Genomic DNA, 24,841 nt, shown 5'->3' on the forward strand with positions numbered 1-24,841 from the left:
CCAATTCAATTTTGGCTCATGCAAACTCAATCAAATTGAATTATTACTTTGTGTTGGACCTAATTCAATTAGGTCAATCCACAATTAAGAACAAATTAATTTAAAATTAATTTGATCAGCTTAAGTCCTTTTTGGTTCTGACCTAATCCAATCAGGTCAAAACTCTGATTGAGCCCAAACTTGAATCCAATTCAATTTGGCTCATCCTTAGCACAATTACTCAATCAAATTGAGTTTATTAGTAATTTAATTACTAATTAATCCTTCAATAATTACTTTAATTATTTTATAAGATAATTTGCCAATCAAATTGACCAAATTACCCCTGAATGATTCTTAATCATTCATCAGCTTTCTTGATCAATCAGAAATCTTCTATGCGTGTGACCTCATAGGTTCTAACCTAAGCCGGTAGTATAGGAACAATTTTCAACACTAATCGATGTGACCATCTAGCAATGGTACCCGACGTCCGGATAGGTCGAATATATGCGAAGCAAATATTCTGGAACCCTGAACTATGGTTACTGTATAATTCAATCCCTTTGACTCCTAATGCCAGAATGACTTAGAGCTCACTGTCAACCCTATAATTAGTACATCCATTATGTGATTAACTTTAGATATCCCGTGACTCCTCACTAGGATTACCCTGGCCAAGGTTTTGCTAAATTAATCACAAGACATTATCTCCTATTTTCAGGAGGGGTCAATTCCATCTTGACTCACAACTGACTATGCAAGTACTTGACTGCACCCAGTGACCTTTCGTCACTGAATTAGAAATTCAGGTAGTCCGGTACCAAAGTACAGTGAGTTGCTTGCTAGTCACAGGTTGCGGTCTCAGGTCAGAGGGCCAAACTTATACCCATATCCACTCGGAACATCTCTCGACAGTAGAGCATTCCGGAATTGGTCACGTTTAGTGAAATGTACTTCTACACTTCACTTGTGTGGCATACCAGTGTCTCCACACTCCTTGGTTAAGAGGACAACCAACGTATATATCACACAACGACCTAATCTCGATAATGTTGTCGTCCTAGTAACAACATATCATTTCGTCGCAAACAAGTTTAAGGACTCAAAGATAAATCCTCCTTTATCATAACATAAGTCCTAAGGACTTCATCATATAAGAGTTCATTTGAAGATGAAATGATGAATAATGCCAAATAACACTTTATTAATTTGTCAATTTATTTACAAAATTCAATCATCAATATGCTGACGATTGATATTTAGGATACAAATTCCAACAACTCCCACTTAGCCTAATGCCAATCGGCACAGTATCTAATACCCATCTTCGACTTGTGTTCGTCGAACTCTTTGATGCCGAGGACCTTGGTAAATGGGTCAGCCAGATTTTCTTTTGTGTCAATCTTCTGAAGATCAATATCACCTCGATCGATGATATCTCGAACCAGGTGGTAGCGACGTAGAATATGCTTGGTCCGCTGATGTGCTTTGGGTTCTCTTGCTTGAGCTATGGCCCCAGTATTGTCACAAAATACAGGCACTGGACCATCAATGGAGGGTGTCACTCCAAGCTCGGTGATGAACTTCCGCAACCATACAGCTTCCTTGGCGGCATCAGATGCTGCGATATATTCTGCTTCACATGTAGAATCTGCCACTGTATGCTGCTTAGAACTCTTCCAGCAGATGGCCCCACCCTTAAGAGTGAAGATATATCCTGACACGCTCTTGCTATCATCTTGATCTGACTGAAAACTTGAATCAGTATATCCCTCAAGTTTTAAGTCAGAATCACCATAGACAAGCCACTGATCTTTAGTATTTCTCAAATACTTAAGGATGGTTTTTACAACCTTCCAGTGGTTGCTACCTGGATCAGACTGGTATCTGCTTACTACTCCTAGTGAGTATGCCACGTCTGGTCTAGTACATGTCATGGCATACATTATAGATCCCACTGCCGAAGCATATGGAATTCTATCCATACTCTCTCTTTCTTGAGGGGTTGTCGGACAATCCCTTTTAGAGAGGTTAATTCCATGGCCCATCGGAAGATAGCCTTTCTTGGAATTAATCATACTGAACCTCTTCAGTATAGTATCAATGTATGTGGATTGGGATAATCAGAGCAATCTTCAAGATCTATCTCTATAGATCTTCATCCCTAGGATGTAAGATGCTTCTCCCAAATCCTTCATGGCAAATTGAGATGATAGCCAAACCTTTATTCCTTGTAATGCAGGAATGTCATTCCCGATTAAAAGAATGTCATCCACATACAAAAAAAGGAATATAATAACTGAACCATTTGCCCATTTATAAATGCAAGGTTCCTCTTCATTCTTAATGAAGCCATATGTTTTGATTACCTTATCAAAACGTATATTCCAACTCCGTGAAGCTTGCTTTAATCCATAAATGGATTTTTGAAGCTTGCACACTTTAGACTCATCTGCAGATGTAAAACCTTCAGGTTGTATCATATACACTTCCTCTTCTAAATCTCCATTTAGAAATGCGGTCTTTACATCCATTTGCCAGATTTCATAGTCTAAATGTGCTGCTATCGCAAGCACAATCTGAATGGACTTAAGCATTGCCACAGGAGAAAACGTCTCGTCATAGTCAATAACATAACATTGACGATAACCCTTGGCAACCAAACGGGCTTTATAGGTCTCTACCTTTCCGTCTGCGCCCCGTTTCCTTTTGAATATCTACTTACACCCTATGGATTTAATTCCTTCGGGTGGGTCAACTAATGTCCAAACATCATTGACCTTCATGGATTCCATTTCGGATTGCATGGCTCCAAGCTATTTATCAGAGTCATACCTCTGCATTGCATCCATATATGTGATCGGATCCTCATCGTTTTCATCAAGTTCGATAGTGTTGCTAGTGGTCCAAACCGAGAACGATTGGCACAGCGGTGTGAACGGGGTTCCCTTGGAGTTGGGTTGATTGCGCTCCACCTTCCACCGGGAAACCTGCAAGCAAGCCTCGCACCACCACTGGGGTAGTGGGGGCCCTCCGACGATCAAGTCAGAGCAGATTGAAGGAGAAGGAGAGATAGCAGCAGCAGGTAAGAGAATACTCTGGAAAACCTTTGCTTACCTCCCCCTTCTCCCCCCCAGCCGCATATATACCAGGCTGGGGGGTCTTTCTGGGGGGTTGGTCATCGTGTGGCACGATGGAGTTGCCACTGGCATGGCCGTTACAGGGCGTCGTGGGGCAGCGCTGGGTACGGCCATGACAGGGCGTAGTGGGGCTCCGCTTTGTACGGCTGTTACAGGGGATCGTGGAGCAGCGCCGGATGCGACCGTTGCAGGGAGTAGTGGAGCAGGGGGCCGCGGCGTGCCTCAGGGAAACAGCCTGTCGTTGTCGGGAGATTGCCGACTCGGGGTCGGATGACTGGATCAGGGGGCAGCCGACTCGGGGTCGGGCTGCGGAGCCGAAGATATCCGACTCGGGGTCGGATTGCTGGATCAAGGGGCAGCCGACTCGGGGTCGGGCTGCGGAGCCGAAGATATCCGACTCGGGGTCGGATTGCTGGATCAAGGGACTGCCGTAGTCTTCCTGGGCGCGCGTGCCGGTCACGTGGGGCATGGTGGCAAAATTCCCCCGTAACAGTAGCCCCCCACTTCCGAGCCTGGAACCAGGAGGGGAACGGGTGAAGGGAGTGATGCTTCGAGATTGCCGCCATCCCTCGGAAAGGCGCGCGCACTTCGAGCTCCCCGCCTCCTTTATGGCGTATAGCGGTTGTCGCTGATCTGGCAGTCTGCGGATTTCGGCGGACATCCTTCCTTAATGGCGTCGATTCGCCTTTGGGGCGCGAGCGATCCTTCGGCACTAGGCCAGGCATCCGAGGGTTAGGCCTCAGAAAATTCGTCCGGTACTAGGCCAGGCATCCGAGGGTTAGGCCTCAGGAAATTCTTCCGGCACTAGGCCAGGCATCCGAGGATTAGGCCTCAGAAAATTCTTCCGGCGCTAGGCCAGGCATCCGAGGGTTAGGCCTCAGGAAATTCTTCCGGCGCTAGGCCAGGCATCCGAGGGTTAGGCCTCAGGAAATTCTTCCGGCACTAGGCGAGGCATGCGAGGGTTAGGCCTCAGGAAATTCTTCCGGCGCTAGGCCAGGCATGCGAGGGTTAGGCCTCAGGAAATTCTTCCGGCGCTAGGCCAGGCATCCGAGGGTTAGGCCTCAGGAAATTCTTCCGGCGCTAGGCCAGGCATCCGAGGGCCGAGCCTCGGGAGATTCCGCTCGTTGGTCGGCCAAGGCTGGCGCAAGCCGAGGCGACCGGTCGGGGCTTCAGGCTAGTCTGCTCCCGGGATGATCATCGGGTTAGCCTGGCATCCGAGGGCCGAGCCTCGGGAGATTCCGCTCGTTGGTCGGCCAAGGCTGGCGCAAGCCGAGGCGACCGGTCGGGGCTTCAGGCTAGTCTGCTCCCGGGATGATCATCGGGTTAGCCTGGCATCCGAGGGCCGAGCCTCGGGAGATTCCGCTCGTTGGTCGGCCAAGGCTGGCGCAAGCCGAGGCGACCGGTCGGGACTTCAGGCTAGTCTGCTCCCGGAATGATCATCGGGTTAGCCTGGCATCCGAGGGCCGAGCCTTGGGAGATTCCGCTCGTTGGTCGGCCAAGGCTGGTGCAAGCCGAGGCGACCGGTCGGGGCTTCAGGCTAGTCTGCTCCCGGGATGATCATCGGGTTAGCCTGGCATCCGAGGGCCGAGCCTCGGGAAATTCCGCTCGTTGGTCGGCCAAGGCTGGCGCAAGCCGAGGCGACCGGTCGGGGCTTCAGGCTAGTCTGCTCCCGGGATGATCATCGGGTTAGCCTGGCATCCGAGGGCCGAGCCTCGGGAGATTCCGCTCGTTGGTCGGCCAAGGCTGGCGCAAGCCGAGGCGACCGGTCGGGGCTTCAGGCTAGTCTGCTCCCGGGATGATCATCGGGTTAGCCTGGCATCCGAGGGCCGAGCCTCGGGAAATTCCGCTCGTTGGTCGGCCAAGGCTGGCGCAAGCCGAGGCGACCGGTCGGGGCTTCAGGCTAGTCTGCTCCCGGGATGATCATCGGGTTAGCCTGGCATCCGAGGGCCGAGCCTCGGGAAATTCCGCTCGTTGGTCGGCCAAGGCTGGCGCAAGCCGAGGCGACCGGTCGGGGCTTCAGGCTAGTCTGCTCCCGGGATGATCATCGGGTTAGCCTGGCATCCGAGGGCCGAGCCTCGGGAGATTCCGCTCGTTGGTCGGCCAAGGCTGGCGCAAGCCGAGGCGACCGGTCGAGGCTTCAGGCTAGTCTGCTCCCGGGATGATCATCGGGTTAGCCTGGCATCCGAGGGCCGAGCCTCGGGAAATTCCGCTCGTTGGTCGGCCAAGGCTGGCGCAAGCCGAGGCGACCGGTCGGGGCTTCAGGCTAGTCTGCTCCCGGGATGATCATCGGGTTAGCCTGGCATCCGAGGGCCGAGCCTTGGAAAATTCCGCTCGTTGGTCGGCCAAGGCTGGCGCAAGCCGAGGCGACCGGTCGGGGCTTCAGGCTAGTCTGCTCCCGGGATGATCATCGGGTTAGCTTGGCATCCGAGGGCCGAGCCTCGGAAAATTCCGCTCGTTGGTCGGCCAAGGCTGGCGCAAGCCGAGGCGACCGGTCGGGGCTTCAGGCTAGTCTGCTCCCGGGATGATCATCGGGTTAGCCTGGCATCCGAGGGCCGAGCCTCGGGAGATTCTGCTCGTTGGTCAGCCAAGGCTGGCGCAAGCCGAGGCGACCGGTCGGGGCTTCAGGCTAGTCTGCTCCCGGGATGATCATCGGGTTAGCCTGGCATCCGAGGGCCGAGCCTCGAAAAATTCCGCTCGTTGGTCGGCCAAGGCTGGCGCAAGCCGAGGCGACCGGTCGGGGCTTCAGGCTAGTCTGCTCCCGGGATGATCATCGGGTTAGCCTGGCATCCGAGGGCCGAGCCTCGGGAGATTCCGCTCGTTGGTCGGCCAAGGCTGGCGCAAGCCGAGGCGACCGGTCGGGGCTTCAGGCTAGTCTGCTCCCGGGATGATCATCGGGTTAGCCTGGCATCCGAGGGCCGAGCCTCGGGAAATTCCGCTCGTTGGTCGGCCAAGGCTGGCGCAAGCCGAGGCGACCGGTCGGGGCTTCAGGCTAGTCTGCTCCCGGGATGATCATCGGGTTAGCCTGGCATCCGAGGGCCGAGCCTCGGGAAATTCCGCTCGTTGGTCGGCCAAGGCTGGCGCAAGCCGAGGCGACCGGTCGGGGCTTCAGGCTAGTCTGCTCCCGGGATGATCATCGGGTTAGCCTGGCATCCAAGGGCCGAGCCTCGGGAGATTCCGCTCGTTGGTCGGCCAAGGCTGGCGCAAGCCGAGGCGACCGGTCGGGGCTTCAGGCTAGTCTGCTCCCGGGATGATCATCGGGTTAGCCTGGCATCCGAGGGCCGAGCCTCGGGAAATTCCGCTCGTTGGTCGGCCAAGGCTGGCGCAAGCCGAGGCGACCGGTCGGGGCTTCAGGCTAGTCTGCTCCCGGGATGATCATCGGGTTAGCCTGGCATCCGAGGGCCGAGCCTCGGGAAATTCCGCTCGTTGGTCGGCCAAGGCTGGCGCAAGCCGAGGCAACCGGTCGGGGCTTCAGGCTAGTCTGCTCCCGGAATGATCATCGGGTTAGCCTGGCATCCGAGGGCCGAGCCTCGGAAAATTCCGCTCGTTGGTCACGCGCCTGTCGCTTGCCGCTCGACGAGATTTCTCCGTGGCCAGCTACGATCGTGTTTCTCCTCTTCTCCAAGCGTCGCCTGGGGAACACCAGAAGGGTATTAAATGCTAATTGAAGCGTTACCTGGGAAATCGGATCGCCAGTTGCTGCTTGCAAGGAGTGTCAGTTAAGCGGCCGCGATACGCGCGCTCTTCGAGGCGGATGCGGCCTGGGCGCGAGCGGAGATACGTGGGCCGCGGGATACACGCTGCCCGGAGTGTCATCATAGTTTGCCATAGTGAGGGAGATCACCATGGCGTCATCGTGGGGAGTCTGAACCCCCTTTACATCCTCATCAGAAAAGGTGATTACATTGCCGACCCTCTGCCTCTTTACGACGGCCATCCCTGATGCTTCCGCCGAGCCCCCTGCGTTCCTCACAGGCCGAGAGCAGCCCCCAGTGATAGTATGGATCACGCCCGCAACGGGTCGATTCTGCTCCCGAGGCTCCGGAGGAGCCGGGTCGGCCGGACGCGGGTCCGCGGGGGGACGTCGGTCGCTCACATATCGACCGAGACGCCCCCGACGGATGAGAGCCTCGATCTCGTCCCGAAGCTGGAAGCAGTCCTCCGTGTCGTGGCCGTGGTCTCGGTGGTACTCACAGTACGCCCGAGAGGGCCTCTTCCCAGGGATCTTCCGCATCTGTCTCGGAGCCGGGAGATCCTCCCGCCCCTTGATCTCCATAAGGATCTGGGGCCGGGGAGTCAGGAGAGGGGTGTACCGGTTGAAACGTCGAGGCGGAGAACGAGGGCGTGGGGCGCCGTGGTTCCTCGCCGGCGACGGGCTTCTGCGCCGACGCTGGGGCGTCGGGCTCCTCCTCTGGCGTGCCTCTTTTCGCCTTTTCTTCCCAAGCTTTGGAGGGATCTCGGCGGCCTCCTTGCTCCGGTGGGCGGCCGCCTCCTCGGCGTCCGCATACTGGTTCGCCCGGGACAACAGCTCCGGGAAGCTCCGTGGCAGGCGTTTATCCAGGGAGAAGGTGAGTCTGCCCTTCCGGAAGCCACGCTTCAGGGCTGAAAGGGCCACCTCCTGACTCAGGTTCCGGACCTCCAGCGTAGCCTTATTGAAGCGGGTAAGATAATCCCGCAGGCTCTCTCCCTCGTTTTGCCGGACATCAAAGAGGGAGTCGGAGACCAGTCGCCGCCGGCTACTGACGGCGAAGTGAGTGATGAAGAGGTGAGTGAACTGGTCGAAGAACCGAATCGAGTCAGCCTCCAGCCCGGCGAACCACGCCCTCGCCGGGCCACGGAGGGTTGCCGGGAAAGCTTTGCAGAGAAGGGGATCTGATGCTCCGTGGAGGAGCATGAGGGTCCTGAAACTCTCGACGTGATCCCGAGGGTCCGCCGCCCCGTCATAGGGCTCGATCGCCGGCATTTTGAAACCCGGCGGATTCGGGGTCCGCAGGATCCTCGAGGCAAGCGCCGGCTGGGAGGAGATCTCCAAGTCGGCGAAGGGATCTTTGGAATGGCCCTTCAGGACCTGGAGTTGTCGGTGGAGATCGTCCACCCGCCGATCCAGGGAGCGCGACCGGTGGGTGGGAGACAAGGAGCGGCGAGAGGGAGACCGACTGGAGCGCGGGTTCCTTGAGGACTGGGGGGTCTGGGAACGCGCCCGGGCCCGCCTCTCGTACCCCGCGCAACTCCGATGGGAAGGTCCCGGCAGAATGGAGCGTGCTCGAGAATCCTCCTCGCGCCGGCGCTCCTCCCCGTGGGAGAGGAAGGAGCGCGGGTTGATGAGGGCAGGCGAACGCTCAGGCAGCAGCGGCTCCTGAGCCCGCTGCGGCGCCCGGGACATCGCACCCTGCAGATTCTGCACCGCCTCCGCGAGGGTGCGAACCTGCTGGGCTAGCTGGTCGAACTGGGCGACTTCGACCGTCTGAATGGGCGGTGGGGCGGTGGAGTGTTGCTGAGAGCGTGTTGGAGATGCAGCGGCTTCCCGGCCAGAGGCGCGAGAGGCCCCGCGACCGGAAGCATTGGAAGCTCCACGACCACCTCGTCGTGCCATTACGATCGCTCTAAGATCCGGGCCCTCCTTCTAGCGCCAACTGATGTGGGGTCGGAACCCCGACACCAGCCCGCACACCGGACGAGCAGGAAAAGCATCCGCGTCCTCCCCGAGGGCCCTTTTGTAGGACAAAACCGTGAGGGTAGGGGTAGTACCTCCGCGGACCCCCGCGCCGGCAGGGCTCGGGACTGTCATTGGGCCACGGCCCTGGGCGACCTCCCGCAGACCCGAAGCGGCAATCCCAGAGCGGACAATACCTCGGGGAGGACGCGGATGCTTTCCCTGCTCGTCCGGTGTGCGGGCTGGTGTCGGGGTTCCGACCCCACATCAGATGGCGCTAGAGGAAGGGCCCCGGCCACGCACAGACCTTCCCGCTGGGGGGGCTGTGTTGTGGGATGGGGTTCCCAGTTTAGTCCCACATCGGATAATCAGCGGAAAGGTCTGTGCCTTAAATGGGGGGTGCAAACACCTCTTCTCACCGAGGGCCCTTTTGTAGGACAAAACCGTGAGGGTAGGGGTAGTACCTCCGCGGACCCCCGCGCCGGCAGGGCTCGGGACTGTCATTGGGCCACGGCCCTGGGCGACCTTCCGCAGACCCGAAGCGGCAATCCCAGAGCGGACAATATCTCGGGGAGGACGCGGATGCTTTCCCTGCTCGTCCGGTGTGCGGGCTGGTGTCGGGGTTCCGACCCCACATCAGATGGCGCTAGAGGAAGGGCCCCGGCCACGTACAGACCTTCCCGCTGGGGGGCTGTGTTGTGGGATGGGGTTCCCAGTTTAGTCCCACATCGGATAATCAGCAGAAAGGTCTGTGCCTTAAATGGGGGGTGCAAACACCTCTTCTCACCGAGGGCCCTTTTGTAGGACAAAACCGTGAGGGTAGGGGTAGTACCTCCGCGGACCCCCGCGCCGGCAGGGCTCGGGACTGTCATTGGGCCACGGCCCTGGGCGACCTCCCGCAGACCCGAAGCGGCAATCCCAGAGCGGACAATACCTCGGGGAGGACGCGGATGCTTTCCCTGCTCGTCCGGTGTGCGGGCTGGTGTCGGGGTTCCGACCCCACATCAGATAGGATCCCCATCCCGGACCAAGAAACCGTAGTATCTGTCCGGCTGACGTGGTACTCTACCCGATCGCCTTAATGGTGCATCTAATATGGGTTCTGGATCTGATCTAATCAAATCCGACTCAACTGGTTCAGTAGATGGTGTCGGATCTTCTACATGTTGAACTTCTCTAAGCTCAACATTAGAGCTATTTGTTCCTTCACCAAGGAATTCCTTTTCTAAAAAAATTGCTCTATTGCTTACGAACAACTTTTGTTCTTCAGCAAAGTAGAAGTAATATCCTTTAGTTTCTTTAGGGTAACCAACAAAGAAACATTTGTCAGACTTGGGTTCAAGTTTGTCTGTCTTCAAACGTTTGACGTACGCCAGACACCCCCAAATCCTAAGGTGAGAGAGCATCGGCTTACGTCCAGTCCACATCTCATGTGGTGTTTTATTTACAGACTTACTTGGAACCTTATTTAGAATGTAAATGCCATTACTCAAAATTCCATTCATTACAACAACACCATTCCAAATGACATTGCAATAATCCTTTTTTATTGATATTTCATAACCATTTTTGGCCAAAAGGCTTACAGAAATGATATTCAATAGAAAACTTGGACAATAGTGACAATCACTAAGGACATTTACATGAGAGCTGAATTCAAGTTTAAGAATTCCTAAAGCTAGAACTGGAACTGGTCTTCCATCTCCAACATTCAGGAACCTTTCTCCTTCTTCAAACCTCTTACTGACTTGTAGCCCCTGCAACGAATTGCAAATATTAAAAGGACTACCGGTATCCAATACCCAGGTCGAATTATCACAAATAGAAAAATTGCAAGGTGTTATTATATAAGTACCTTGATTGGCAACTGATTGCCCACTTTTCTTAGGCCAGTTCGGATCGAGGGATGCAATGTAAAGAGGACAGTTCCTCTTCCAATGTCCTTGCTTCTTGCAGAAGAAGCACTCCGCCTTGATCTGATCAGCCTTTTTATTCTTTTTCTGACTAGGCTGAGCATGGTGCACCTGTTTCTTTTGTATTTTATTTTTCTTTTTTCCTTTCTTAAAGGAGCGACCCTTGGATGAACCTCCCACTAAATTCACCGTCTTCTTAAGAAGTTGGTGATCATTCTCAAACGTCTGTAGTAACCCCAACAATTGGTGATAATTCACTACAGGTTTCGTCATACGAAAATGAGTGAGAAAAGGACGGTATGATCCAGGCAATGAGTTTAGTATGGCATCCTTCCCCAATTGATCATGAAGGGGAAAGCCAAGAGAGCTTAGACGCTCAATCAACTCAATCATGTACAGTACATGATCAGTTACCGAGGTCCCATCTTTCATTCGGGCGCTGAAGATGGCACAACTAGTTTTGTGCCTCTCAACGTCGTCAGGAACCCCGAATGATTCATTCAACACTTGAATGATATCTTCCGGCTGCGTATTCTCAAAACGCCTACTAAACTCATCACTCATTGCTGCCAACATGATGCATCGAACAGTGATCCGGTCACTGAGCCACTTCTGATAAGTGTCTCTGGCCGATCTTGATGCATTAGCAGCGGGCTGCTCAGGTGCTTGATCCGTTATCACATAAAGGATCCTCTCATGCTCTAGCACTATTTTCAGTTTCCTATGCCAATTATTGAAATTTGGACCAGTCAACTTGTCATTGTCCAACAATGAGCGAAGTGATAAATTAGTGGCCATTTCTGCATAAAAAGAAAATTTGGCTATTAGTATATGAATTGACTAAACACAGTAGACTTGGACTTTAGTCTAAAGATATTCCCACTATTTTATACAAATTGGTAGCCTCTACCTCTAATTCGAAAAATTACTCCTAATTCTTTAGTGGGCACTAGAACCCAATAGATCCCATATAGGCCCGAGTGTGGCTCGGCCAACCCATATGCACCTATTGGTAGGTTCTTAACCAATTGCTTCACCAAGCAACTTCTAGTGATGATTTTGCTCTAGGTTTTCCGGCAGGCGTGTGGCGCCTCCACCGAATACCCTAGTCAGGTCCAACCATTAAATGATAGGGTTAAGTCTAATCAACTAATAGACGACCAAGCCCGAGTGTGGCTCGGCTCACCTGACCGCCTATTGAAGGTACACTTAACTCATCATATATTGAATGACAATTCCAATGCTTGATAAGTACCAGACGTGTGGCGCCTCCAATAATTATCAAAACATTGGACCCATTATCACCCAACTTAATGGGAGGCTATGACCTAGTTATCTCCATAACCATTTCATTTTAAGGACCTAATAATTTTAGAGGATTTCATAATTAGGATAGATGAGAAGATCCGGTTAGTCTAATTTCTTCCACTGACTTCACCAAATCAGATTAGACTCAAACCGATTAAGGAGACACCTAAATCAGTACACAGGAGGTGGTTGTAGTGATTTCGAAGGGCAGCAGAGTTTCATGGGTGCTTGCTGCAGTGTATGCCAGTACTGACTTCAGGGAGAGGCGGAGACTGTGGGAGGAGGCGTCTCAGTTGATTAGTCAGGGGTATCCTATGATGGTGGCTGGTGACTTCAATTGCATTATTGATCCTCAGGAGAAGATGGGGGGGAAGCCTTTTTCTTATGAGAGGAAGGTTAGGGAATTCCAAGACTTTTTGACATCGAATGGTTTGATAGATCTGGGGTTCTCCGGTCCCAGGTTTACGTGGTGCAACAATCAGCAGGGCCAGGCGAGAGTATGGGAGCGACTTGATAGGGCCTGTGCGACCGCTGGGTGGATTCAGAGCTTTCCGGATCACCGTGTGAGCCACTTGCCCAGGATGGCGTCGGATCATAGTCCATTACTGGTGAGTACAGACACTTATATTCCAGTACGACCTCCCTTTAGATTTGAGAAAATATGGCTTTGTTATCCGAGATCATGGAAGATGGTGAGGGAGGCATGGAGTGCACCAGTTAGAGGAGATGCTATGTATCGGGTGTCCCGCAGATTGGAGTTGACAAGGAGGCGGTTGAGGAGGTGGAACCGTGAGGAGGTGGGAGACATTTTTAGGAGGATTGAGGAGTCTGGGGAGGCTATTGCTAGGTTACAGGCTTAGGAGGACCAGGGGGGTGGCCTTGCGGATGGGGAGATGGGGGAGCTCAGATCATTATTGACATTGCATGATGGTCTCCTTAGACAGCAGGAGATTTTTTGGAGACAGAAATCGAGGGTACAATGGATTGTGGAGGGGGATAGAAACACTAGATTTTTCCACCAGGCGACAGTTATCAGGGGGCATCAGAACAGAATCAGAGTTATCAGGGATGAGGGGGGGCAGCTGTCGGAGGATCCGGAGAGGATTCAGAGGGTTATGGAGAGTTTTTTCAGGGCTAGGTGGACAGAGCAGCCTACAGGTGGGAGCATAGTGGATATCCTTTCGCCTGAGGTAGGGGTATCAGAGGAGGAGACAGCAGAATTGACTAGACCAGTTTCGAAGGTGGAGATCAGAGAGGCAGTGAGGTCCCTCGCGGGGGACAAGGCTCCAGGGCCGGATGGCTTTCCACCCTTATTTTTTCAGAGATATTGGATGATAGTGGGTCGAGATGTGACGGCGACTATACAGCAGTTTTTCAGCACAGCTGTGATGACATCAGAGTGGCAGAGGACTTTCATTACCTTGATACCGAAGCGGCAGGATGCCACGGAGCCGAGTCACTTTCGTCCGATTAGCCTTTGTACGACCATGTACAAGGCGACGGCGAAGATCCTTGCGGTCCGATTGCGGTGTGTTCTTCCTAGGCTTATTAGCCCAGAGCAGGGGGCCTTTCTGGAGGGGCGGAGTATCTCTGACAATGTACTTATTGCCCAGGAGTTCATGTTCGATCTTGGTAGGGCTCCGGTGAGGAGGAGTTTGATGGGGATCAAGCTAGATATGGAGAGGGCCTATGATAGGGTGAGATGGGATTCCTTGCGGAGGTTTGGATTTTCTGAGACGTGGATCAGGTGGGTGATGGGCTGTGTGTGTATCCCTTCCTTTGCTATCCTGGTGAACGGGATGCCATCCCGATTTTTTGTGTCGGCAGGGGGGTTGCGTCAGGGCTGCCCCCTCTCCCCCCTATTGTTCATCATGTGCTCAGATGCACTGTCTAGAGCACTACGACGGGCAGTGGCTTCTCAGGAGTTGGAGGTTTATAGACCGGTGGTGAGAGCTCTTCCGATTTCCCATTTGTTGTTTGCTGATGACTGTTTGCTCTTGGTCAGGTCGTCGGTGCAGACGGCCCGGATCATCTGTGGGATTATTCGGGACTATTGTGCAGCATCAGGACAGCGGGTCAATTTGACTAAGTCATCTATTATTTTCAGCCCAAAGACCAAAGTGGCAGTGAGGCGGTCTATAGTGGAGACCCTGGGGGTGGGAGAGCAGGTGGGCATGATGACATATCTAGGGGTCCCACTCTACGGTCAGCGGTTGCGGCGGAGGGATTGTACAGCTATGGAGCTCAGCATCAGACGGAGACTAGAGGGGTGGCAGATGCATACACTCTCGATGATGGGTAGGATCACTCTGGTTCGCTCAGTTCTTACCTCGGTTCCTATCTATCTACTTTCCAATACTCTCATTCCAGTTACAGTCCTGAGGTCTCTTGAGCAACTGTTCAGGAACTTTATTTGGGGGAGATGCAGTGGCAGGGGGGGTATCCATTTATTGTCCTGGGATGTTGTGTGCCAGCCGGCTAGCTATGGAGGTTTGGGGGTGCAGTCCCTAGTGGCGACACGGGAGGCACTGATTGCCAGACATGCAGTTAGACTTGTGCTTGAGCCAGAGGGTATGTGGTCCTCGCTGATGAGGGCCAAATATGGTGCCTTGGTTCCTGGGATGCGAGCTGGTCGTCACCATTCTCCGATTTGGAGGGAGATTTGTACTCGAGCAGGGGTGGTACTTCCAGAGATTAGATGGATCATAGGCGATGGTCGGTCTATTGATGTGCTGGAGGATAGCTGGGTGACCGAGATACCGATCTGTCGCATGCCGACTATGGTTGATGTGACGAGTTTAGATGGCTGCAGGGTTAGCGAGCTGCTGACATCAGAGGGGGCCCGATGGAGGGAGGAGATGGTCCGGGAGGTCTTCGGGGAGCAGCTGGCGGAGTCGGTTTTGTCTCTTCCGGTTCCCATCGACGGGGGGGGCGACAGGCTAGTATGGGGTCCGACGGGACGGACGCGAGTGCGTGTCAGAGATCTCCGTGCACTGCTCGGTAGGGAGCCGGCTCGTCAGATTGAGGGTGGCTGGATATGGAGATTGCGGATTCACCCGCGGGTGGCTTTATTCATCTGGAAGGTGGCCTGGGGCTGCCTTCCTACGAGGAGTCTGTTAGCCTCGCGTGGCATGGCGGTCTCTCAGTGCTGTGAGGAGTGTGCAGATAGTGAGGAGACGATCGAGCATGTTATCTTGCACTGTCCCAGAGCCAGAGAGATATGGAGGAGATCACCGATCCTACTACCCGACTCGATAGTTTCTGCGCAGGATATGATACAGATGGTGAGAGCATCCATGTCGAGCCCCCGATCTGTGGAGGTAGGGATTTTGGTGGCATACCTATCCTATCACATTTGGTTGGATAGGAATGCCGGACTATTTGAGGGGAGGAGGTCGTCCCCGAGGAGGGTGGTGGATAGAGCGACGCTATCTGCGAGGGAGGTTTTTGCGGCTACTATGCGGTTTTCTTCTGGGATAGTCAGGGACATCTGGGGTACTCTCCACGCTGCTTCAGCGCCCCGTTTTGCCCTTGTTTCCTGGGTACCCCCACCCCTTGGCTATCTCAAAGTAAACTTCGACGGCAGTCGGTCAGTGGATGGTGTGGCTGGAGGGGTTGGTTTTGTGGTTAGGGACCACCTTGGCAGGATGATAGCAGTAGGAGGACGACGCACGCCTGGACTCACAGTGGTTGGAGCAGAGCTGCGGGCGGCTTGGGAGGGATTATCCTATGTGTGGCGAGTACTTGGTGTGGAGCGGATCTGTCTTGAGGGAGACTCATCTGTGGTTGTCGACTGGCTTCGAGGGGCGGATCGGTTCGGGGATGGCCATCCCCTTATTCGGGAGGCTCGGAGGATGGTGCGGTTGATGCACGATGTTCAGATAGGACATGTGTTCAGGGAGGCGAACAGGGCTGCAGACTGGGTCACCTCTTATGTTGCCCGTCACTCCGGTGATTTTACCTGGACGTCTGATTATGACGTTCCTCCTTCTTTGCTCTTTTTACTTTCTCGCGATTTAGCAGGTTGTACTCACGTTAGAGTTATATGAAATGAGTATCCGCTTTTACCAAAAAAAAAAAAAAAAAGGAGACCCAAAAAGAAAAGAGCCTAATCCACCTTCAGCTTTTTAGAATTCCAGCCAACTCAAAGCGCCTCGTGGCTTCCCCTGGGCTATCAAACTCATATGTCATCTTGTTTAAGGTTGACAGTGGTATGAAAACCCTTGGTTGGCAGCTACCCAGCCATAGCAATGTTTCGGACGAGTCCAAAACTCCAAACTGACCTTCTCACGCTGCCGACGTTCATCTCACCTGCTTCCTCACCCATTAAAGAAAGACAATGTTCCAAGTTTGAAAGCACCAATTAATGGCCCTCACATTCTTCAGACCTCCCCACCAAGAAAAAAAAAAAAAAACAAAGAGTCATTTAAAACTCACCTCGTTTCCAACGCTCTCTCCTCCACCCTTTCCACCTTTCTCCTGCTGATAACGGTATACATCATGCGCTTGTTAACGGTGCTGAGCTGTTATCCATATTTATCATGTTTCTTTCCATCCTTCGTATACTCTTACAAAGCTTGCATCATTCCTTGAATTCTGATAACGGCCATGGCATCCTTCTGGAGAGAGGTCATCCTCACTAGCTCCCCCGACAAGCCCATCACAGCCCACGACCCTCTCACCGGCACCCTGCTTGCCCACTTCTCCGGCAGCCGCCCCCCTCGCAAAGGGCTCGCCCTCGCTGGCAACACCCTCATTGCCGCCTCGCACATTTCAGCCGCTGCTGCAGGCTTTATTAGGCTCTACAACTGGTGGTCCTCCGCCGCTCTCCACTGCATCCAAGCCCCCGAACCAGTAGCTCCCCTTGCTGCGACTCCAGACGGCTCCTACCTTTTCTCTGGGGGCCTCTCTGGCTGCATCCATGCCTTCTCTCTTCCCTCCGGTGATCTGTGCCGCTCGTTTCGGGCACACCGCCAGGCTGTGTCGTGTCTCGTCATCAACGACGATGGCTCTCTACTAATATCGGGCGGTGATGATGGCACCATAGCAATATTCCCAATCCTTCGACTTCTAGATGATGCCTCCAATGAAGAGGATCCTGCCCAACTTGCATTGAACCAATTCTCTGCGCATGGCTCGTCGGTGACAGGCATCGCTGCAGGGCCAGGCGGATGCAATGCTACTGTAGTTTCAAGCTCGCTTGATTGCACTTGTAAGCTTTGGAGCCTGGCAGATGGTGTCAAGCTGCGAACTGTGCAATTCCTGTGCGCAATTTGGTGTGTTGCTGTGGATCCTACTAGTTCTGAGTTCTATGCTGGTGGATCAGATGGGAGGATATATGTTGTACCACTAAGAGTAGGAGGAAGAAAGCTACGAGATGCTGGAGCAGAGGTTACAGCATGGGAATCAGAGCGGAATGGAGCAGTGATGGCAGTGGCAATGGCACACGGGCATCAGAACTTGATATCAGCTTCCGAAGATGGGATCATAAGGATTTGGGATGTAGAGAGCAGATCGGTGGTTCGGATTATTGGACTTGCGGGGGGTGCCCTTAGCGATCTTATAGTGGTGAAAGGGATCAATGCGATCAATGGAGCTCGAAAGGGAGATGAAGTCGTGTCCAATGGGCGGTTTTGTGAGAGGGAGATGGGTAGAAATGTTAATGAGCTGAGAGATGTGGATGAATGCTTGAGTGTAGCAGTGAAGGACAGGAGTAGGGCCATTGACAAGCTTGAGGCTGTGATAGACATCTACAAGAGGCTCTTGGGTCTCCTTCTCAAAGAAGCCAAGAGAGAAAATGGTAAAGAGGAAGCCAACAAGACGGACTACTTTACGTAATGATTATCAGAAAATTGTGCTTGGAATATGCGAGCTAATCTAGTATGATTTGAGATGGCCATCAAGGTTTGACCATATTAGGTAGGTATGTGAATGTATTAACCCTTACATGCAGCAAAAGAACTATATTTAGAATATTGTGAGAGCAAAATTATCCTCAAAAAATGGTGTTAAAGAAACCAGATTGGGAAATTAAATACCTCGAATGGGGTACAAGATCTTGAGGGCAAGAGGCCTATTTGGTTTCCACTACTCGAGATAAATTCCTTCTTGAACCAGTAACACTGATCTCTGTCAGTAGTTGTCCTGTAGATCTTCAGGTCGGTACAAGCCTGAAAGTGAGGTTGATCCTAACAGAATTAGCTTTCACGCGCTTGGGTATTGAGTGAACCCAATCTCTCTGCGTGTAGCCTCTCATCACTAGCAAAGAGCCATGCCTCAGCACAAAGCCATGCTGGTCTGAGGGGCTGCCCTTTGGTCGCTTGCCTGCTGATTTTTCTGCACCTCGAGCAGCTGGTGTAGCATTGGAACATGTAATTAACAGGACTTCCAATATCATAAACCTTAATATTGCTTTTTTTTTCCAGAAACTGAAAATTAGGAATCAGATAAATGTCAGAGTTGACATACCTTGAGGTGTTTTGGCTGGCTTCTTCCTCAATAGAAATTCTCGTTCGCATCCAAAGGAGACTGATGCAATTTCTGGAGTTGGTCCATACAACTTCTCATCATCAGAATGCCAGGCCACATAGTCTGAGCCACTCTTGTATCTATTCAATAACAAGCTATTAAATTTACTTCCTGGAAGTGCCTCATGGACCTGCCATATATATAATTCAGCAAGTCACTCGAAACAAGAAACAGGCAACCCAAAAACAGTAGTCAAACAAAAAATTTTTACTGATACAGATGATGCCATATAGTTGATTTGCAATTTAATACTAATATCCCTCATTTGCAGTTGTAATTACAATAAAAATCACAAATTCATTGTATACCGCTAGCTACACCTGCATGTGGAAGAGCACTCACCGCCTTCAGAATGTCTTTAAGCACAGGGTAGTCATCCCAAGAATATGCATGAGGCTGATACCCACTATATTTTAATTCTGTAAACCCTTCACTTGCAACATAGCATGTGTCCCTGGCTGCAGAAAAATGATCATACATAATTTAAGATTGAACCCTTTGGCATAGTCAAAAAAGAAAGTAGAAAGATAACTTGATTTTTGTGCCTTCAAAGACAAAAGAGCACGAGTTCGAACGTCCAAAAATAGTCACGTCTCGCTCGAAGAGCGATGGGCAGCCCAAGATAATGTGCCCCATGTCCATTGGTACAATGTCACACCAAACATCATCCTCATAGGAAAGGAATTGGATAGGAACAAGACACCTTTCATTGATGGCAATAGAAGAAGTATCAACCCAAGATACTTTGTAAGGATTTGGATGAGGAGTTGGTTTCAATCCTAGGCGGGACACAATGCTAATTGAAACCGCATTGATACAACTGCCGCTATCGATAATCACTTTGCAATCTTTAGTCCCACATTTGATGTATGTGTGGAAGATTGTGCTTCGATGCAAGTCATCGGTCTCCTTAGGTTGGGTCAAAGCACATCTGATGACTCCTAGGGTGGACCGAATGCATCCTACATGATGGTCCTCATAAGCACAATCATTGTCACTATCCTGCACGTCATCGAGATTGGGCTCATAGACTTGCTCGTCGACATTATCTCCCTCGAGCATGTTTTGCTGCTCCCCAAGATAGAGGACCTTGTTAGGACTCTTCATTGCCACATGTCCTACTTGTTTACATTTGTAACATTGATGGGGATCGTTGGATGGCATAGCGTCATTTAGCGGTCCTTTGCCTGTCTCGGTTGGCAGGCAACGTGCTTTGGTTGTATTTATGAGGTGTCGTTGTCGTTTGAGGTTTGGCTCCAGATGGAGCAAAGGTGAAAGGAGTTCGACCAGCAGTTCGTCTTGCCGGTTGTTATTTTGTGACCAGCTCATATTTCAGGACAAAAGAGTAGGCCTGGTCTAACAAAGTTATCTCGTGGAGAACTAACTCTCAGGTTTACCTAGTTAATGAAGAGCTTCATGTAAATTATTTACCTAGTTAAAGACCATCCTCTAAGATTAACATTTTTTATAGTTTAAAATCATTGAAGTAGGGCCTGTTTAGGACTGTTAACCAAAAAAAGTGATTAGAAAGTTTCTGTTTTGTACAAAATGCTGGTAGAGAACCAAAGTTCCAAAGCACTGGTCGCTGGTTGTACTTGTTTTTTCCTTTGTTTAATGACCATGCTAAACAACCTATAAACTTGTCTTATGTGTGTCATCGTTGGTTATAATATTCTTTTCTGCATAAAGAGCATCTTGGCTATGGTCCCAGCTTGCAGCAACAATAGTCATTATATTACATTCTCTGAGCACCTTCTACATCATGCCCTTCCCTGCACCTACACTTCCGGTGTTATTTCTTTTAGTTTTCATGTTTTCTTGTTCTCCTTTGTTCGTTTCCAACACGTCAGGCCTATGTTTTGTATCCTTTTCCTTTTGTCCCTCCATTTTACCATTCTGCTATCAGTGAAACTTGTATGATGGTTGTCTTGTCCATTATGTCTCTTGTGCAAGCAACTCTTCTTCTGATGAATATTCCTAGTTTAGTATGGCATCTTGCTTTTGCACCTCATTGCTGGAGAGACTTACAAGTCTTCCCTTTCATGAACTTTTGTGTGCCTAAGCTTATAGCTGATCCTATAATTGATTGATTGAAGTTTGGATGTCAATACAACTAGAAAACGTGATGCATTTGGTCGAGGGCACGGGTCAATCAAGTCCTGGCCGAAGAGGACGATGTACTGCATGTTCTGTCCCAGAAGATCACTTCAGGTCAAGATTTCCGTAGGATAAAACATAACCCAAACCTGGTACAATACGCTGTGCTTTGGAAAAAAAGAAGGTTCACCACCCTATTCCCCACTGGAATGTGGGATTCAGCGATTGGCTGTATGGTCGTGCTTCTTGAATTGCACCCAGCATGGCCAAATGCTGCACCAATGACGTGGGGATTGGTGCTTAGAAGGGGGTAGAATGGTCGTGCCCCATATCCAGAGCATGACATGATCGTGTTATTGAGGAGTACGGCTCACGATAATACGAAACCAATATTATATTTAGCTTTCAAATCTATTACAAACAAAATATAATAATTAAAAGTCTAATTTTATCATCCATTAGATAAAACCAATATTGGTTCAGAGCATCCAAATCCAAACATAAATACCAAACCCATAATCCTTTCTATTCAGAAAATCACAAACTACAATTTCATAATCAATTGAAAAACTAAAGTTCTACTATGCTATGATAGATCACCAAGCTTGCTATTAAAACTGTAGGCATGGACCATTCTTTGTTCTTATCGACCTTATTCGTTTGGAGAGAGAAGAAAATAGAGGTATATGAGCGACACAGCTCAGTAAGTAAATCTTTCACTACCTAACCAGATCAAACATAAGTTTTTACATGTCAATAAATTGTTTTAAAAAAATAACAGATATTACAAAATACACATTTCATAATACAATATAATAAAATAAGTTATAAAGCAAATCATGCGTGCATAAATTATTTATATTTCATAAACATAGTTCCAAGTATATTTTCATATAAATACATAAGTTGTTCTTTTGCCATTTAGTCATATCAAAGTTCAAATATTGCTCACAGATATTCATGCTACGGTAACCTTATACTCGTGACAGGGCCCATATTCGTAATCAATATAGATTTATGTTTCGTATGCCAACTTTATATCTACTAGTGGGGCCTGTGTTCGTATGGATACTAGCTCCTGGCGTCGATTTTCTCCGTTCTAGAGATTATACATAGCTATCTGAAAGCCTTTAGAAAACTTCTTCTTTTTTACAAAACATACATATAAATAGATAAAAAATACTAAATGGCACGATCAAATTCATATTTCATAACAAAACTATTTTCATTAAAATATTTATAGAACTATTTTTCATAATAAGGCATAATTTTTATAACACATATGATGATCCATAATTCTAAGAAAAGCATGATTTTTCACAAGCAAATTTTAGCACGAAATGATTATTTAAAAAATAATAAGGAGTGTAAGGTCTATTTACCTCTTTCGTCTTAGACCGTCAAACTTCGCTAGATGGCTCCGCTAGACCTATTTAAAATATTAACAACAAAATTAATTTTTAATTGATAATTTTAATAAAATGATACAAAAAAAGATCAGATCTAGACGATTCTTTTAATGAATTGGACTCAATCAGGCTAAGATCAATCAACAAGCGAGTTTTAGGGACATTCAATAGGGCCGGGGTAATTGGTCCAGTAGGCGCCTCGGGCACTAGGATAGTTTAGGGTCTCTTTTCAGGGATCAACTCAGATTTATAGATTAAATCAATGGGACACGATTCGTGGATCCATAGGTCTTCTTGGAGAGAGAAGGAAGTGAGAAAAACAAGAGAGGGGTGACTCTCTCTTCTTCTTCTTCTTCTCTTCTTCTATCCTTCTTTCTTTCTCGGTAAATAGGGGAGGAAGAGAGGTGGGATGGTGGCCGCCGTGGTCACGGTCCGGTGAAGTAGCAGCAAGCGGCAACGGCGATCAACAGGCGGCAGCAGGTGGTCGGTTGGAATCATCCCAAAAATAGAGTCGAACAAGAGGTTATGGCTCGATCGATCTTGGGTCGCAATCCACTTCTCGGCGGCTAGGGGCTTTGGCATCGGCCAAAGGTCGACATAGGGGAGAGGCCAAGACTTTCGACGACGAGTGTCAACTACGGCGGTCGTCGAAAAAGGGGAAAAGAAGGCAAAATAGAGAAAAGCAAGGGATCCTTTTTTTCGAGCAATTTCTGGCCAATTTTTCGGCCGATGACCATGATTCCAAGACATGGAAAGAAGAAAAAGGGAAGAGAACGAAGATCACAATGTTACCTCAGCTCTGGAGGCATCAATGACCCCAATTTCCGAAGAACATAGGGGCGAGCAATCGTGAATTCAATAGAAAAAAAGAAAAGGGAAAGAAAGGATAGAGCTTGAGGTGGAGGGCTAAGAGGGATGGGGAGGTGGTTATATAGAGAAGGCAAGCCTCCCTTGGCTCTTGGCAGTCGACTCCCACCAGGGGTTGAACAAAGAAGAAGACTCCCATCTTCCTCTCTATTTTACCTTTTTTTTATGTGAGCTTGGGTTGGTCCAAGTTCGGATCAGGCTGGTCGAGCGGAACAGGCCATCACACGAGTAGCAGTGCTCTATGTGTTTTCACTTTTGTACAAGAGAGTTCTCTAATTTTGTTCTCACCCTTATTTGGATTTGCAATTAACGTTTCGCTCTTTCCAAATATATGAGGTACAGAAGAGCAGAACTATTTCTTAATTAAAAATAAAATTTTATTTTGATTTAATAGCAAAATTATCTATAAAATGTTTGGGGTCCATCGACACAATTCATGTTAAATAATATAAAATTCTTTTTTAGAGAAAATGAGAGAGAGATTCACGTACCCTATAATCATTCAGGCTCAAATGATGCACAACCAAAGACTCAGGTTGCTAAGTATAAATGGCATGACCGCGGGGGTGGGGGGGGATTGGGGGGGTAGCCATCAAATTGGGCCTGGACAGGTAGATTTCCTCTTTTCCATCATTAATACATCAGGATTTAGAAATAAGTATTGTTTCACAAGCATATTCCATGTGTTTTAACCAAGGAGACCCAAAAAGAAAAGAGCCTAGTCCACTTTCAACTCTTCAGAATTCCAGCCAACTCAAACTGCCTCGTGGCTTCCCTTGGGCTACCCAACTCATACGTCATCTTGTTTTAGGTTGACAGTGGCATGAAAACCCTTGGTTGGCAGCTAGCCAGCCATAGCAATGTTTCAGATGAGTCCAAGACTCCAAACTGACCTTCTCACACTGCCGACGTTCATCTCACCTGCTTCCTCTCCCATTAAAGGAAGACAATGTTCCAAGTTTGAAAGCACCAATTACAGTCATGAGAAAAGTTAGCAATGGCCCTCTGTTGCCCAGATAGACAACCCAAGAGGGGGGGGGTGAATTGGGTTTTAAATTAATTTGGATAATTAAAACGTTATGGATGATTAATTAAAAACTATTGCAAGTTATTTAATTAATGCTAAGTGCTGTGAGTGATGTGAGAGGAAGAAGAGAAGAGACAATCCAATGCAAACACAGAGTTTTATAGTGGTTCGGAGCTACCCCTTGCTCCTACGTCCACTCCCCAAGTCTCTCTTGGGAATTCACTATAACCCCCTTGGATTACAGCCGGTTGTTTTGCAAGCTCACAACCAAACTTGTTGTTTTACGAGCTCACAACGAACTCGGTCGGTTTTCCCAGGCTCACCGACTAGAACCAACCCCGATTGTTTTCCCGGGCTCACAATCAAACCCTTACACACGTTGGTTTTTAACTTGGCTCACCAACCAACCTTAAACCCCTTGATTCAATCCCCCGATTGAATCAAGTAAATACAAGAGATAGAAGAAAACAGAAAATAGCTTCTCAAAAAGCAGATTTAAAACAATATAATCGTAAAGGAGTTAGAAGCCCTCAAACGCTTTTAAGCTGGTGAAGAGGTATGGCTTCTGGAACTCCGGTCTCCTCTTGAAAGAGTGGTCGACTTGAATGCAGGAGGAGGAAGCTTTGATTGTTGGGAAGAAGTTGTTGGAGCAGTAAATGCAGATCTTCCCTTTTTCGTTTAAGAGCACTTGGAGAGCTTGAAAACTTGAATGCTTGGAGTGGAATATCTGTTCTCTACCTTGCTACAGTCCTCTGTGGCTATTTAAGCCAACCCCCACGGAAACTAGCCGTTACTCTGCTTTTTCTGGCCGTTTTGCACACTCTGCGCAGCCTGACAATATGACCGTTGGTGGGTTGGAGTCGACTCGCGCGATCAGGAGTCGACTCGGCTGTAGCAGGAGTCGACTCACGCTTTTCCGG

General features: G+C 49.8%; 2 protein-coding genes across 4 annotated transcripts in view; one reads left to right on the top strand and one right to left on the bottom strand.

Moving 5' to 3' along the window:
• The window catches only part of LOC149768243 (DNA oxidative demethylase ALKBH2-like), a 39,785-nt gene that overhangs the window by 9,873 nt on the left and 5,071 nt on the right, over positions 1 to 24,841 (bottom strand). Inside the window, exons 2-5 of one of the 3 annotated variants that reach the window (XM_089928785.1) lie at positions 18,864 to 18,979; positions 18,462 to 18,651; positions 18,032 to 18,344; positions 11,071 to 17,935 (exon numbers count right to left, since the gene is read on the bottom strand). In XM_089928785.1, coding sequence (XP_089784911.1) covers positions 18,148 to 18,344; positions 18,462 to 18,651; positions 18,864 to 18,979 — 503 coding nt within the window. In that variant the 3' untranslated portion in view covers positions 11,071 to 17,935; positions 18,032 to 18,147. Of the gene's footprint in view, positions 1 to 11,070; positions 17,955 to 18,031; positions 18,345 to 18,461; positions 18,652 to 18,863; positions 18,980 to 24,841 lie in introns of those variants that run through there. The other 2 variants (XM_089928786.1, XM_089928787.1) reach the window with 2 other exon arrangements.
• LOC120111278 (protein ROOT INITIATION DEFECTIVE 3-like) lies at positions 16,598 to 17,831 on the top strand. Its single transcript, XM_039127846.3, has one exon. The coding sequence runs from the start codon at positions 16,602 to 16,604 to the stop codon at positions 17,829 to 17,831; it is 1,230 nt and encodes a 409-aa protein (XP_038983774.3). The 5' UTR covers positions 16,598 to 16,601.

The sequence above is a fragment of the Phoenix dactylifera genome, chromosome 2, assembly GCF_051530095.1.
Source record: "Phoenix dactylifera cultivar Ajwa chromosome 2, Ajwa_hap1_PhDact_Kaust_v1.1, whole genome shotgun sequence".
Classification (NCBI taxonomy): domain Eukaryota; kingdom Viridiplantae; phylum Streptophyta; class Magnoliopsida; order Arecales; family Arecaceae; genus Phoenix; species Phoenix dactylifera.